The 13,817-nt window shown below is 37.7% G+C and overlaps 1 protein-coding gene across 1 annotated transcript; it reads right to left on the bottom strand.

Moving 5' to 3' along the window:
- Positions 1-800: 800 nt before the first annotated feature.
- On the bottom strand, positions 801-13,225 carry LOC133226419 (cytosolic beta-glucosidase-like). The gene is given in 9 exon segments (XM_061379968.1): positions 801-935; positions 1,403-1,410; positions 1,725-1,994; positions 1,997-2,074; positions 2,077-2,167; positions 5,011-5,113; positions 7,175-7,445; positions 11,631-11,717; positions 13,192-13,225. Coding segments are annotated over 9 exon segments (1,077 nt in total).
- Positions 13,226-13,817: the final 592 nt, after the last annotated feature.

Here is a 13,817-nt window from a genome sequence, read left to right as displayed (position 1 = left end):
CTAAAAAAAAAAAAAAACCAAAAAAAGGCATGAAGATGGAAAAATGGCTACAAAAAACTATTGAACTATAATATGACATTCATGAATGTGATTACTTTGGGCAAATATAACATGGAGACTAGATATTATCTAAGTGAAACAGCATTTTAAAATATAGTCCACTTGATTCATAGTGAGAAGGTCTAGTCTTTGTATATTACCAACAGAAGGAATTCCCAGAAGGCTGAAAATTGGGTTAACTTTATTTCTATCAAAACTAATGGAAAAGCATGTTTCAAATGAAAAAAGAGCTTCACCAGTGCTGAGCACTTTTGGCCATCATGACATAAAGGTAGACGCTGAGATACAACAACATAATGACCTCATACAGGTAGAAATCATCACAAGGAAGTAATTTTGTATGGGAGGTTGTATTCTGCTCTAAGGATATTATGAGATGCAATGGTCATATTTGCAGGCGCACTCAACTTTGCACCCTTCATAATGAAAGTATGAATGATAAGTACTTCTGAAGATCAGTGTAGTTGCTTTCCTCAATGAAGAAATATGGCTCTACAAAACTGAGTTTAAAAATAATGTATGTGTGGAGCACCTTTTCATCTGTTTCAGCCCCAAGATGCGGGAGCAGAATTAATACGGCTTGCTTTCCTTTCAGCTAAACATGTATTGGGGTTTTTCTAACCACATCCCTTCACTCCGATTTACAAGAGTTTTAGCTTCAAGAATCATTGGTTATTGCCCAATGCAAATAAGCACAAAGTAAAATTATATTAAGTTTGCACAATTGATCTTTCATCATTTTAAATGGTACCTTTTAAAATTTCCTGTAAAATCAGCCTGAAATACTCCCATAGTTGACTGCCATCAAGTAGTGCAGGGTCACTTTGGGAAAACCCATTCTCAGTGATATAAATTATAGGGTTATTATATGTATCCTAGAAAAAGAGAGAAGAAGTTTTATTCAGAACAGATGTAAGAAAGCCCATAAAATCAGATGCATTACCCTCTATCTTTTCTAAGCTACAAACTAAAACTAGTTTTCATCAAATTGCACTGACCCTATTAACTTAATTTTCCATGTGCTGACCTTTTATGACTAACAATGGAAAAGCAAAACTGTGCAAATATCCATGAAGACAGTGAAATGACTTATTTTAATGAGAAGACTAAAATATCTTTCCTGCATTAGCATCTGCTTATTGTCACTGCTCCTTAACCCCTTGGTACTGGCAGTCACTTCATGTCCCATTGCCAGGAGTAGCTGCGTGCCAGGAAAACCTTACTGTTGGCATCAGAAAGATGATTTCTGGACTTCAAAAGATGGTATAACACTGGTGTGTCATTTCAAACTGTAAAATAGCTGTCAAGTACAAAGGCAATAGGAAAACACTAAAGCTTCTACATTTCTATCTAGCATGGAATAATTAACAATCCCAAGGTGACTTTTTTTTTTTTATATATCTTGTACAATGTCTTATGCCATCCAGATGTGCTCCTCAAAAACCCCAAATCACCAATATTACACACTGGATTCTTAGATCCCTTCATTGGCCAGCTAAAGCAGTAAAATGGTCCTGTGAGCTATTCCTTCATATTAACACGAAAGTCAGTGCAAACCTCATGGTACAACAGGCAAGCATAAACACCCAGCTACAACAGGCCACATTCAGATTCACCGTTCATTGGAACACTTAGCTTCTTGTCTGCATTTTCTTGGTCTTAGCAGTTCAGAGTATAGAAGTCAGCAGTACCAATGATGATAATATTTTCCTCTTTAATGAATTCTGGAAGACTTGTTGATAAGTAACTCTGCTTTGAATGCTTTGCAGAAATATCGGACTTCACGATGGCTGGATATTCATCATCAACAAATGTTGCCCTGAAAAAATTACCTAAGTTAAAGAACAAAAAGCAAAAGTCACTTTTTGATTTGCTACAGAGGTTCTACTAATCTCAGTTCAGAGCTATAGACACAAGCCCACTTTGTTTTGTCCAAATATCTTGTTGCAACTGTGCCAGGTTTTAGCATGAGCTTTTAGCACATTATAAGCATCCTTGTAAGCTCTGGTACCAATACTGAGGGTATACCATTTTCAGAGCCACATATAGGAACAACATAAGGCTCATTAATAGTGATCACCCAGCCTCCAAATGTTCTGAAGCAATACTTTTTTCATGAGTATCAAAGGTCTAAATGATCTTTTCAGATTCCCCAGTCACCTTCATCTTGTAAGGACTGAGGTAAGCCAAAAGTGATGCAGGGAGCAGGATACAAGGTTATCACTGATTTTGCTGTAATAATTGACTCTTGAAAATATTAAAAGAAACAAAAAAGGGTTAACTTCAAACATTTTATATTTTAACACATGAAGAAACCTCACTGCACATTTTCTCTCTTATGAGATGCAAATATTTTCTCTCAACTGCATGCTGACTACTGTTATAAGACTCCAGAGTTGGCAAAAATGCTCAGCACACAAAATCTTCCAAGCAGACACATAAAATGAAATGAGGATGCAAATTTTCAAAATAGATCAGTGGACAGCAACTCCCCAGGAGAAACATAATTCTGATGGGTGCTGGTCACAGGAAAATATAATCCTTTCATTTAAATGCCTGAATGGCAGCCTGGCTCCATGTACAAGATGCAAGTATGTTGGAAAAATCCTGGCACTTGAGAGCCTTACAGGTAGATTTGTTCTAATGAAAGCGTTTATCTACTTAAGAACTGTGTCTTAAAAAGTGCATTGCCACACTCAGCAAGGTAACTAAGGTGACCTGTTGTGATTTCAAGTTGGTTGGCTGGGTGAGCTGTTCACTCTAGACTGCTCCATTCTCTACCACTGTCTGTACTAGCATCAAGACAAGATACTGTCAATGCATTCAATATTTTGCAGTGGTGTGAATTCAACAGTTCCCTCATTAGATCTATAGGACATTTAAGGCTTTTTGTCAGGCTTTACTAGTTTTTAAATAGAGTTTAGGGCACTGATATCTTTAGCCACCAAGTTGAATGCCTTGGCATTTGCTTATTCAAGAAACCAACTCTCTTCCTTTTGGACTGCTACTCCTGCAAACTGCTTAGTCCCTCTAACTGCAAGAAGGAATTAGCTCACCTCTCTAAAAACTCATGACTTCCTACCTTTTTGGTCCCTTCTTGATAAGACAGAGATCAACTTTAATTTCCTGGATGTGTTGTTAAAGCTTGCCAGCACTGAGGATGTATTTCTAGGGGCTTAAAAGGAATTCACCCTCTGCTCAGATTTAGCAGTGGCTGACATGAATATGTTTCCTAGAGGACTATTTTTATGCTGCCGAGAGGTCACTGTAAGTTTAAATATCAGGATACTTTAAGCTCTCAAATAGCCATTTTTTATTTTGCTTGCATCCAAACAAAACTACATTGCTTTTAGGCCTTCTGAAAACACTAGATATTGCTAAACACATCGTAAGCTCTGGTTCAAAGACTATCAATTAGCTTGCTCTTTTACTTGAACTATCTGGTTTACTGCAGTAATTGGAAAAGGTCAACAGTGGCCTTGAATTATTATTTGTTAAGCTAACAGGTTCCAGCCAGAAATAGGTCTCCATCACCCTAGTGAAATGTAGAAATCAGTAAGCCTTTGCTTCAGAGACCTGGGCTAAATTATACCAAAGTGTGGGCACATATCCTAATAACACATAGATGTGTACAAAATAACTATCCCAACGTCTTGTTGTATTGAAACCCAGAACTGAGAAAGGTCTAAAGAACTTGAAAACAGCAGAAAGGAGGAGGAGGGTTACTAAGATGCGAAGGTTAACAAAATGTATATTTAGGAGGTTATGGATGGTTTATATTATTATTCTTAAAAGTTTCTGAACCAGAGATTTTATTTAATCCAAAGCAGGAAACCTGTTCATTAATAAATATGTCTGTACTATACTGTACTGTATATTCCCTGGTATTCTCAAGTTCAGGTTACTATGTACTCCTATTTAAAAATGCCAGTACAGAACCCCATGCTATCTTCTTCTTAAAAGTACAGTATTAGACTTCAAATTAACCTAAGTTCAACTGACTGATTGTAAGGATTTCTGTCAAATGTCTTTTTAAAGACAACATTTACTGCAGCAATCAATTATAAACCCCAGATTTAAACAGTGTCTTCTCCTAAACAAACAGGTGTATACACATCCTTTAGCACAGCAAGACTCAACAAGTTTGTTTACAAAGTAATTTACAATAAATCTCACTGGTAATTTGCTTTTCCTTCCAAGTGCAGCACCAGAAAAACACATTAAATTCTGAGGAGATACATGCCTGTGCCCTGAGAATGCACCCATGGAAAAGAGGAAGGAATATACCAGAATTCTAAATTTTGAAAGGCAAATTCTTGCAATTTGTAAGAGAACAAATAAGGTTTGCAAATGTTACTTTTGAACAGGGACCTATTAGACTTTAGTGGGACTGGGTCTGTGGTAACTCTGCTGTTGGGACTACAAGGTCTACTACATAAGCTTAAACTGGGAATAAAGAAATCATTTGCTGGTACAAAATCCTGTTCTAACATATTGAGAGTAATGCTGTGTAGAAGACTAGCATTTCTCATTCTAATTTTCAGATTATAAATTACTCAGTACAAGTTATAACATTTAAATGCAACCAGTTATCATTAATTTTTTACATCTCAATTAAACACCAATACTGGACAAGATTTATGCTTTGTATTAGGAAATGAAGAGAAATAGAACTGCATCCCTGAAAAATGTAAATGTCAAGCGAAATTTTCATATTGCCTCATACCTTCCAGAGTAGCCTGATTTAGTTTCTATGGCTGTATCTGTGGGTCAGCTAGAAGCAGAAATACAGCAGAAAATGTTCTTCTGAGAAAGTGTGTATAAAAGAGGTTTGTGCAGACACCCCAAAATTTGGGGATTATAGACATTAAGGTGCATTTTGTCACTGGAAAGTGAAGGTTTGTTCTTTTCTCTCTTCTCTCATCTTCTCTCCCTATCCTGATTCCCTACTTTCGTGCTGAATTGAGGCATAACATCAAACTCTCTCAGACTCAATGCCTCCACTACTGACAACTCATGTTTAGCAGTTAACTCATTCTGCTCAGGGTACCTCCTAGGGTAAAAATAATTGGACGAAAATACTTTAAAAACAAACTTGGTATAAGTTTTAACCAAAACCCTGACACATCTTAAAAACAATACACCTACAACATCACTACTTTAAAAGATTTTACCCTGACTGGGTTAGAAACAGAATGCATTTAAAGGTTTTCAAATGTCCTATGTCCTAGGTGTGAAATTGGTAGTGAATCACTTGGTGTGAATGATTTTATTTGAAAGGACATTGCTCTAGGTTTCTAATTCTTCACATGCTCTTTGTAAAAATGTTTATACGGAAGATGATGGCCTTTCCATGCTATGCAGTTACAATTGCTTCAACAGATCACTGCACAAGAGAAGTGAACTCCTGCCTAATGAAAGCTGGCCTACTTGGAATTCTTCCAATGCCCTTTCGTTAAATGTAAAGTTCATAATATTAATCAGGCAACTGCTTATACTGGGGATCAAGTGAACATTTTCTGAAATTACAGCTGAGTTTTGTCAAAATGTTAGTTTTCCTTACCAATTGCATTCAGAATGTCTGCTTGCTGGCGTCCACTCTGACATCTAAATAACAAAGCCTATTCAGTAGGCAGCTCTGTGGGGTTGTACAGTGCCTGCAGCCCCAGCTGAACGAATATCAGTATAGGAAAGAAACCACAAGGGCTCAGCCAAATTTAAATTCAACACACCACAGAAAACATTCCAAGTGAAGGGCAAGCTGTGCCAGTAAAAGTGGGAAGCGTACTGTAAATTTTGGTGGCAAAGGAAAAACTTCCATTCAAGCATCTCCAGGATGTTGGCACGGTTTTTGCTGTCATGCTCTGCAGGGGGAAATGACTGGTTGGTCTGTTTGCAGCAGATTCACCAGCACCCCTTTCTGAATTCTTGAAACAAAGGTTCCTCCACTCTCTGGTGAAAATTGTAATCTGTAGGATGCAGAGGGCAGGCTGCTGCCTATTGAGCAGCCAAACTCTATATGACCAAAATTCTACAGACATATACCGCTTCTGATGGTATCTTCCTATCAAGATAGAATAACCTGAAGAGGATTTTCCAAGAAACCCTTTCCCTTTGTAGCCTTCCATCTTTGCAATCTTCAAACCAGCAGAAGAAAAGAATTGCCACAGGAAACACTGCCCCAGAAGTATAAAGATGCATATCTTCTCAGTAAAACTGAGATTCAGAATAGTAGGAAGCAGAATTGAGATTCAGAGTTCATCCAAATCTACTTTGCTTTTTTTCTCCTCAAAACATTATCCTCTCAGCATACAAGAGACCTCTGACAAGTGCTTTGATTCTCACACCATTTTTAGTTCAGCCTCAGTTGCTTTTATTCTTTACAATTATTTTTATTTCTTCTTTCTTCTATTCCCTATGTTCTGCAGGCAAAGCTGCCATTTCCTGTCTTTTCCTAGTGAATGATCTTAATCTTAAATCCATACCTACAGAATTAAAATTAAAAAATCCAGAGTGTAGGAAATTCTATGCCTGACTTCTAGCAATCTGACCAGCCTGTTTATGTGCTATATCCCTTTTCACTTTTACACTGTATGCTGAGAGTGAAAACTTTTCTCTTCAGAGCAGGGACTGACTTGTGTTTGTTACAGAACTAAGTGCAGCTCCTAGCTGAGTCTAAAGAACCCTCTCTAACTTGCTAAAGAAAATATATGGGAAAAATATGTTCCTCTCAGTGCAAAATAGTCAATGTGAAGTTCAGTACATCAGAGTATACTGATTATCTAAACGTATTTGTCAAATAAGGTACTTGTCTGTTGTAAGCCATCCAAAAATATCATGGCTAGGATCCCTGTAAGTATAAACATTCTGATGAAGCAAAACGATTTAGAGTTACAATTAAAAAAACTGGAGTAAGCAAAAAGATACATAGGAAACATGATACTAATCCTTTCCCCAAAGATTGTGCTATCCAAGGGGATCTAGAATATTAATTAGTAAGTTGTTGCAAACCTATTAAAAAATCAACCCATAATTACTCTGAAAAAAGTTGCAATTTCAAAGCTACACTGCAGAATAGCATACTGGATTAATTATGCCAGACTGCAGCAATAACCTTGAATTAAAGCTGCAACCTTCTATTTTTAAGAAACAATTGCCTTTCTGGTTGATGAAACCTGTCGTCCCATCAGGTAACAGACGTGACCAGGAAAGAGAAAAGCAATAATGAGTCAATCCAAGCTGTTTGATACATTTCAAATCTTCCTCCCACAGAGTGTAGCTGCCACAAGCTACATCACCAGTCTGGTTCTTGAAAACTCGATCTCCTCCCTGATGGGTGAATGTGTCCCAGACATTAGGGCCCTTTCCATCTGCATTCCAGCCTTCTGCTTGAAAAACTAAACTTGGTTATTACGCTTTTGACATCAAAAGGCATACGTTGAATGTAAACATTTATCACAAAGTAGGCACAAACCCCTCTAAATCCTGTGAGTAAAATAAGCAGTATTCGCTCCCCACTCCTTATAACATTTAAAGTAACTAGGAGCTGTAAGTTATTAGTATTTGTGTTAGGTTTTCATTTATTCATATTTCCCCTTGCAGCTAATTATTGAAAATCCTGTTTTAAAAACCATTCACAGTTCTGACACTCTTCATACTTCCCTGACCAAAAATCAGATGTTTGCAACTCTTGAGATATTACAGGTTTTCACAAAGGGCATTTTCTAATGCAGCTTCCATCCATAAATGTAAAAGATCAGTCCATATCAAAGAAAGCCTTTAGGGTATGAAAAATACATCCAACAAATAGGTACTTAACGGCTTTCTGGATGTCCTTTGAAAATCCTGACAGTCTGTTAAAAAGAAAGGAATGCCATTATGAGCCATGGCCCTAGGCACATACAAGCTGAATTAATAACGCAGCTCTGCAAAACTTTTGTAATTTACTTAGCCAAATATTCACAGAAATGAATTTTGAACATTCAAAACCCCTGCACCATTTTCTTCACTTTCAGAGTTTTGGGAAATTTCTTTTCAATTCCAAAATTGAGATAGACAAATTACTTTTAAAATATTCAAGATAGAGCTGTTGTCTGAGTTTACACAGTATTAGCATTATGTAGTATTTAAACCAAATAAATGCACCTTTCTTCATGACAAGCTTCTTTGTCTTTCAGAAGCAATGCTGTAGCTGAGGCAAAGATTTCATTTTTAACGTGGAGAGATCCGTAAACTTACACCCCTGCAAAATGTGGTTGTGTAATAAAATTAAAAATAACCCCAAAATGGCCAACCTCACTTACATACAAGATTTTTCAGAGCCCAAATGAATGCACAGTTCCAGGGTTACTCTTTAAAAACTAAAATGACATTGTGTGTTAAAATCATGTATAAATTAAATATTAGTTGGGTTGTAAGATTAATAACTATATAATAGCTACATATCAATCCTCAATAAAAGTGTTTTAATAATCAATTAGTATCATAGAAATTAGAGATGGAGGAGAACTATTAGGAGGTCATTGAGTCCATCCCTTGCCAACACAAGATTGCTCCCTTAAGTATATTCAGTACTTAATACACATCTGTCTTATTAAATCTAAGTTTAATGCAAGGTTAAGCATATTGAAGACACTTAATTTAAAGCATTACTAAAATCTGTAATATCACTTCTATAACCTAGCTTTTCAAAGATCATTGTCACATTTCATGCTCTTTACAGGATTTTATTGCTGCATATGAACACCGCTTCATCTACATTTGGTTGGTCAGTAAATGAAACTCATATGGGACAACCTTCAAAGCAGGTCAAATCTTAGATCCAGACAGTTTGAGTTTCTCTTAATCTCAGATTTTATCACAGACTTTGTGCTCTGTCTGTATGATTTTCAGAAAAACACAGTACTAAAAGTTTTCTACATCCTGCTTTTGATTTTGATTACGCTGGCTGAAATAAACAGTCATTTTAGAGCAGTGCAGGAAATAACAAATATCAGTAATTCTCTGGTGGTATATAGAACTTAGAAGACTTTAAGAGCAGGCTTCCTGTATCAATATGATATAGCTCTTTTTTCACTACAGTGGGAGCAAAGGAAAGCCAAAAGCTACCATAATGGGCAACTAACACACCTTAAGAATCAGCAGCTAGAGCAGGTGAAGAGTTTCAGTTTTTGTCTGCCTTCCTCCAGCAAAGGAGGTGGGAGGGAGGAGGAGAAGCATTTGATTTTCAGCAGACTGACAGTGCTACTCCAGTGGCCATTAGTCACTAAAAAGCCCTGACTGGGGCTGTAGCAACAAACCCACTTTCAAGCACTCCTCATGCTCTTCGAAAAGCCTCTCTGTACAGCCTAGAGTATCTGAGCTAGCTAAATAAAGTGTAGGAAGCAATCTAGCCAAGGCAACAGAAAGCTTCACATAAACTAACATATCCTGCTGAGCCGCAATTAGTCTGCACAGAGCTCTGCTCTGCTTCAACGAACCAAGCTTGCACCTCTAAGCTTGCTCGGAAACCTCCACACTACACAGCACTGCATAGTGCAGACATACCCTGAGTTTTAGTGACCTTTGGGGACAGGAAAGAGCAGTGATGAAGAACTGATTTTACATTTCAAGCACATAGGCAAGACTTAACTACCAACTTATCACATAACATGTCACCAAGTGCTTAATATGAATTATCATGAAGCGTGATGCACGTCCCCTGTTCTCTGCATTATGTAATGCATTCCATTGTTACAATGGAATAAGATAGAATGTTTTCCCATTTAAGTGAAGCTCATGAAACAGGAACATTACTGATCAGAGTATTTAAGTTTTCATGTACTTTTCCAAGTTAGCTTTTCTTCTAATTCAGATGTGCTTTCACCTTTTGGAATGAAATTTTCCTGGCCTGATCTCTGCCCAAAAGGTGACATTTTATTTGAATTAATACAGTTCATCTATTTGACATACGAAAGAAGTGAAGAAAACCACTTTTTCCATTATGATTTTTTTTTGCAATTTTTCCTTCTCTCTCTAAAAAAAAAATAAAAAATTAAAAAAATAAAATAAAATCAAGCCGAGTTGAAATTTAGCATAGAAATGGCCCTCAGTAAGAAGAAGTGCTTTTGAGTGTTCTGGTGCAAATTGATTTTGATTTGACTGAGTCATGAACCTTTGAAATCTGCACTTTGAGCATGCAGAGTACAATTGGTATGATTTTTTAGCACTTTGAAATATACAGAGTGGAGAAGGTTGTGCTGTGCATAAATACATAGCTGACAGTAAAAAATAAAGTACTCTGTCAGCCCTTGCCTCATCCACTGTGTATCTTGTGATACGTGCAGCAACTGATTTTGGAATCTACAAGAACTATAGCTTCAATCATGCTACCTTTAGGTTGGAAGCTACACAGCCACAAAGCTTTCAGGAGGAATTCCCTGTTGTGTTTCTTACTTCTGCAGGAAAAGGGTCATCTGAGTAGTGTCTAGACCACATTATCGATTATTTTTTTTTTATGTTTCTCCCACTCAGAAGCCTTAGGAAAGCTCATTAAAAATACATTAAGAGCACATTAAGGTTGCACATCTAGCCACTCAAAAGGCAGGAAATTATAATGTCATTCTATATGCACACACAATTCTCATTTAAAAAATTAGTTAGTAGAGCTATGTGCATTGCAGGACTCGAGTTAGAATCTGGCCCAGAATATTGATACCCTAGGAACAGTAAGCTCTTCAGTCTATAAGGTAAAGCTAACTGAGCTCGTTAAAAAGTACCAGGCACAGGCAGGTACTCTCACTTTCAGCAATAACCAAGAACTAAAGGCTACATCCTCATAGACAATTTTAGATCTACGAGTCCCATTTAGGTACTGAAATCAATGGGAGTTAAGTGCCTGCAAGCTGCAGGGTATAATATGAGAAAATCAGATCTATATGTATTTTAAAGGTCTCTAAACACACATTTATGAAGGGAGAAACTTTGGGGGTGGTTATGGCTGTAGGTGGCCCTGTACCTTGTGGGTTTACATTCCCTAATCTGACACATATTCTTGTATCATGCTCGACAAATCACTTTATGAGCACCTCCATTCAGTTGGGAACATGATACACATCCCTGGGGGAAGGCCTCCATAAGTCCAACTGTTAACCTCCCAGTTCACTGTTTTTCATGTTCTTTGGAGTTGAATTCCGAACTGGGGAACCCTTATGATTGTCAATGTCTGATGAGATGGCTTTCCCATCCAGTTTTGGAATAGCCAATAGTAATCTACTTAAATTAGCTCTAGAGAAAGAAAATCCTCAAGAACTAATTGGAAAATAACTCATATCTGCTTTTCTTTTTGCCCCCGTTCTCAATAGCTAGTGAAAGGTTTCTCCTCCATTTCTATTACCTAACCATATTTCTAAGATTTGAAACATCTTTTACCCTCTTCTTATTACTCAGGCCAGAAGTGTTTATGCAGACATGACACATGGATTTACATCAGATGTAGCATCTACATAACACGGCAAACACTTTCCTTTCTGAATCCAGACTTTTCATTCACTTAAAACTTCCTTAACACTTTGACAGCTAAAAATTTACACCTTCAATTTGATATGCTATTGTAGCTGCACCCCAAGCAAATCCAACTGGAAAAGCAATATCATCTGACACTGGCTCCAGAGGACAGGCTAATACACAGCATTATGCAGTGCTATGGAGATGTGGGCTTCATTTGCAGACAACAGTTTCTGGCTTGATCGCTCTTCCACTTGTTACAAGCAGATTCTATACTGAAGACAAAAATAAACCCTGTGCAACTTCACACACTGAAGGGCAAGCCATGCACTTTGCATATCTCAGGATTAAAGCAGAGCGGTTCAGTCAGCTAACAGTGAAAGTGGAAAAGGCAGCAGTGGAAAAGACTAGGGTGATCACAGTAAAGGGGCGCCACCTAGTACAAAGCATTAGTAGACAGAACAGATCCCTGTTCCCTTCCCTCTCACCTCGCACCTGCCAGCCAAAGGACTTTTTGGATGCTCTACTCAACGTAAATCCTTAGTCACCAGGCAAAAAGTCATTTCCACTCCTTTTAGTAAGCTTCAAAACTCAGCACCATCTCTTCTTTTCTGGCATCAGATAGCTATTTTTTTCTCTCTCAATACCAAAACAACTTGCCTGAAGTATGTGAGAAAGGATGTTTTGGACATTACAGGTTTCGTAGTTGAAACCAATGAGTAGAAGAGAAAGATCTGTATGAGCACACAGACAAAACAGCTATCTTTCTTCTTTAAAATTCTGTGGATGTTAATATTTTCTAAGGCAGCAATGACAACCTTACAGCATGTGTGCCAGAATCATCATCTGCAGAACAGCCCTCAGGTCTCTTCCTCTACCTTCTGTCAATGCTGTTACCCCTCTCGTGTCAGTCGGCTGGGAAGGGAGCAGCAGCAGGAGGACGAGTCAAGGTACAGTTGTAGCAAGTGGGGTGGGCTGCGAGTCGTTCACTGTCCCTTCCCAAAAACCTACAATACCTGGCACACTAGGTGGCACTACTGCAATTTTTTTGTGGACTTAAAGGATGCTTTTTTCCCATCTGTTATAACACTATAATCACACTGCTTTTGCAAAGGTCAGTACCTGCACCTATTGGACTGCTGGGGAATAACGTATGACCACTACTAATTTTTAATTCTTCTTTGCTCCTCTAGCACCTTTCTGATTTCACAGTATTTCTGGGTGAGGACCTACTCCTGCAAACTATTACACACATAAGTTATATTTTCTTTGATAACAAAAATAAGACTAACCTTAGCATGCCCAGAAAAGACACTAGCACAGCTAATGCACAAACTTTTGCCAGGATTGCACACAATGAAAGAGTCAGCTTCTTAGGGGAAAAAAAATCCCACACATAATCCTTTGTAGAGATGCAGAGAAGCTGATTTAATTCCACAGTGCACATTGCAGAACCAGACAGTGCAGATGCAATGCAAAATAAATCAGGCTTTCACAGCAGGCATGCATTTCCTCAAGTGTCTTTCAAAGAAAAGGTAAAAGCCCCTTGAATACAAAGGACCAAAGGGGGAAATGAGGAACAACATAACAACTTGTTCCCAAAACACATGCTGACATATGTTATAGGCAAATATACACATACCTTACGTGCTTCATACAGATGACCAAAAATTGATGCCATGAGCTAGTTAATGGTTTCTGATCTCGTCAGGCTTTCATTTGCAAGAAGGTAAGCTTTGGCCAGTTAACAGTAAAATTCATCAGGGCCACCTGAAATCATGATTAATAGGTAAAATGAATCAGAGTAATAATGCATATTTTTTACATCACTGAATGTTATTTTGAAGGTAGGTACCTTCGAAAATGTAAGTGACATTAAATCTTTTCCCAGAAAATCATACAATTCAATTTCACAGGAGATATAATAAGTATGTAACTCAATAATAAGGGGTTGAGGGGCAGACGGGAGATAGTAGCAATAAAAACCCAATAAAAAGTTTTATAAAATGCTTAACCATAAAAACAAGGGTAAAAAGTATCACTGCTGATTCCCTAGCAGGAATCAACAGAGCCAGAGTTGGAGCTTAGGAGACACTGAGTGGGAGGAAAATATTCCATAAGCAGTCTGGGGAAGAGTGAACAAAATTTGCTTCAGAGGTTAAGGCAGATTTGCAGTAATGAGACACCCGGCTATGCCATATAAGTTGGTAGATACTGAAAGATGCAGAGCTTCAAAATTCAGAGAAGCTGTGTTTATAGCAACTAATCTCAAA

This window comes from Neopsephotus bourkii, unplaced genomic scaffold (genome assembly GCF_033783945.1).
Source record: "Neopsephotus bourkii isolate Nb327-2 ecotype Australia unplaced genomic scaffold, CSIRO-AGI_Nbou_v1 NB_1780, whole genome shotgun sequence".
NCBI classification, from domain to species: Eukaryota; Metazoa; Chordata; class Aves; order Psittaciformes; family Psittacidae; genus Neopsephotus; species Neopsephotus bourkii.
This window is presented reverse-complemented; position numbering and strand designations above follow the sequence as displayed.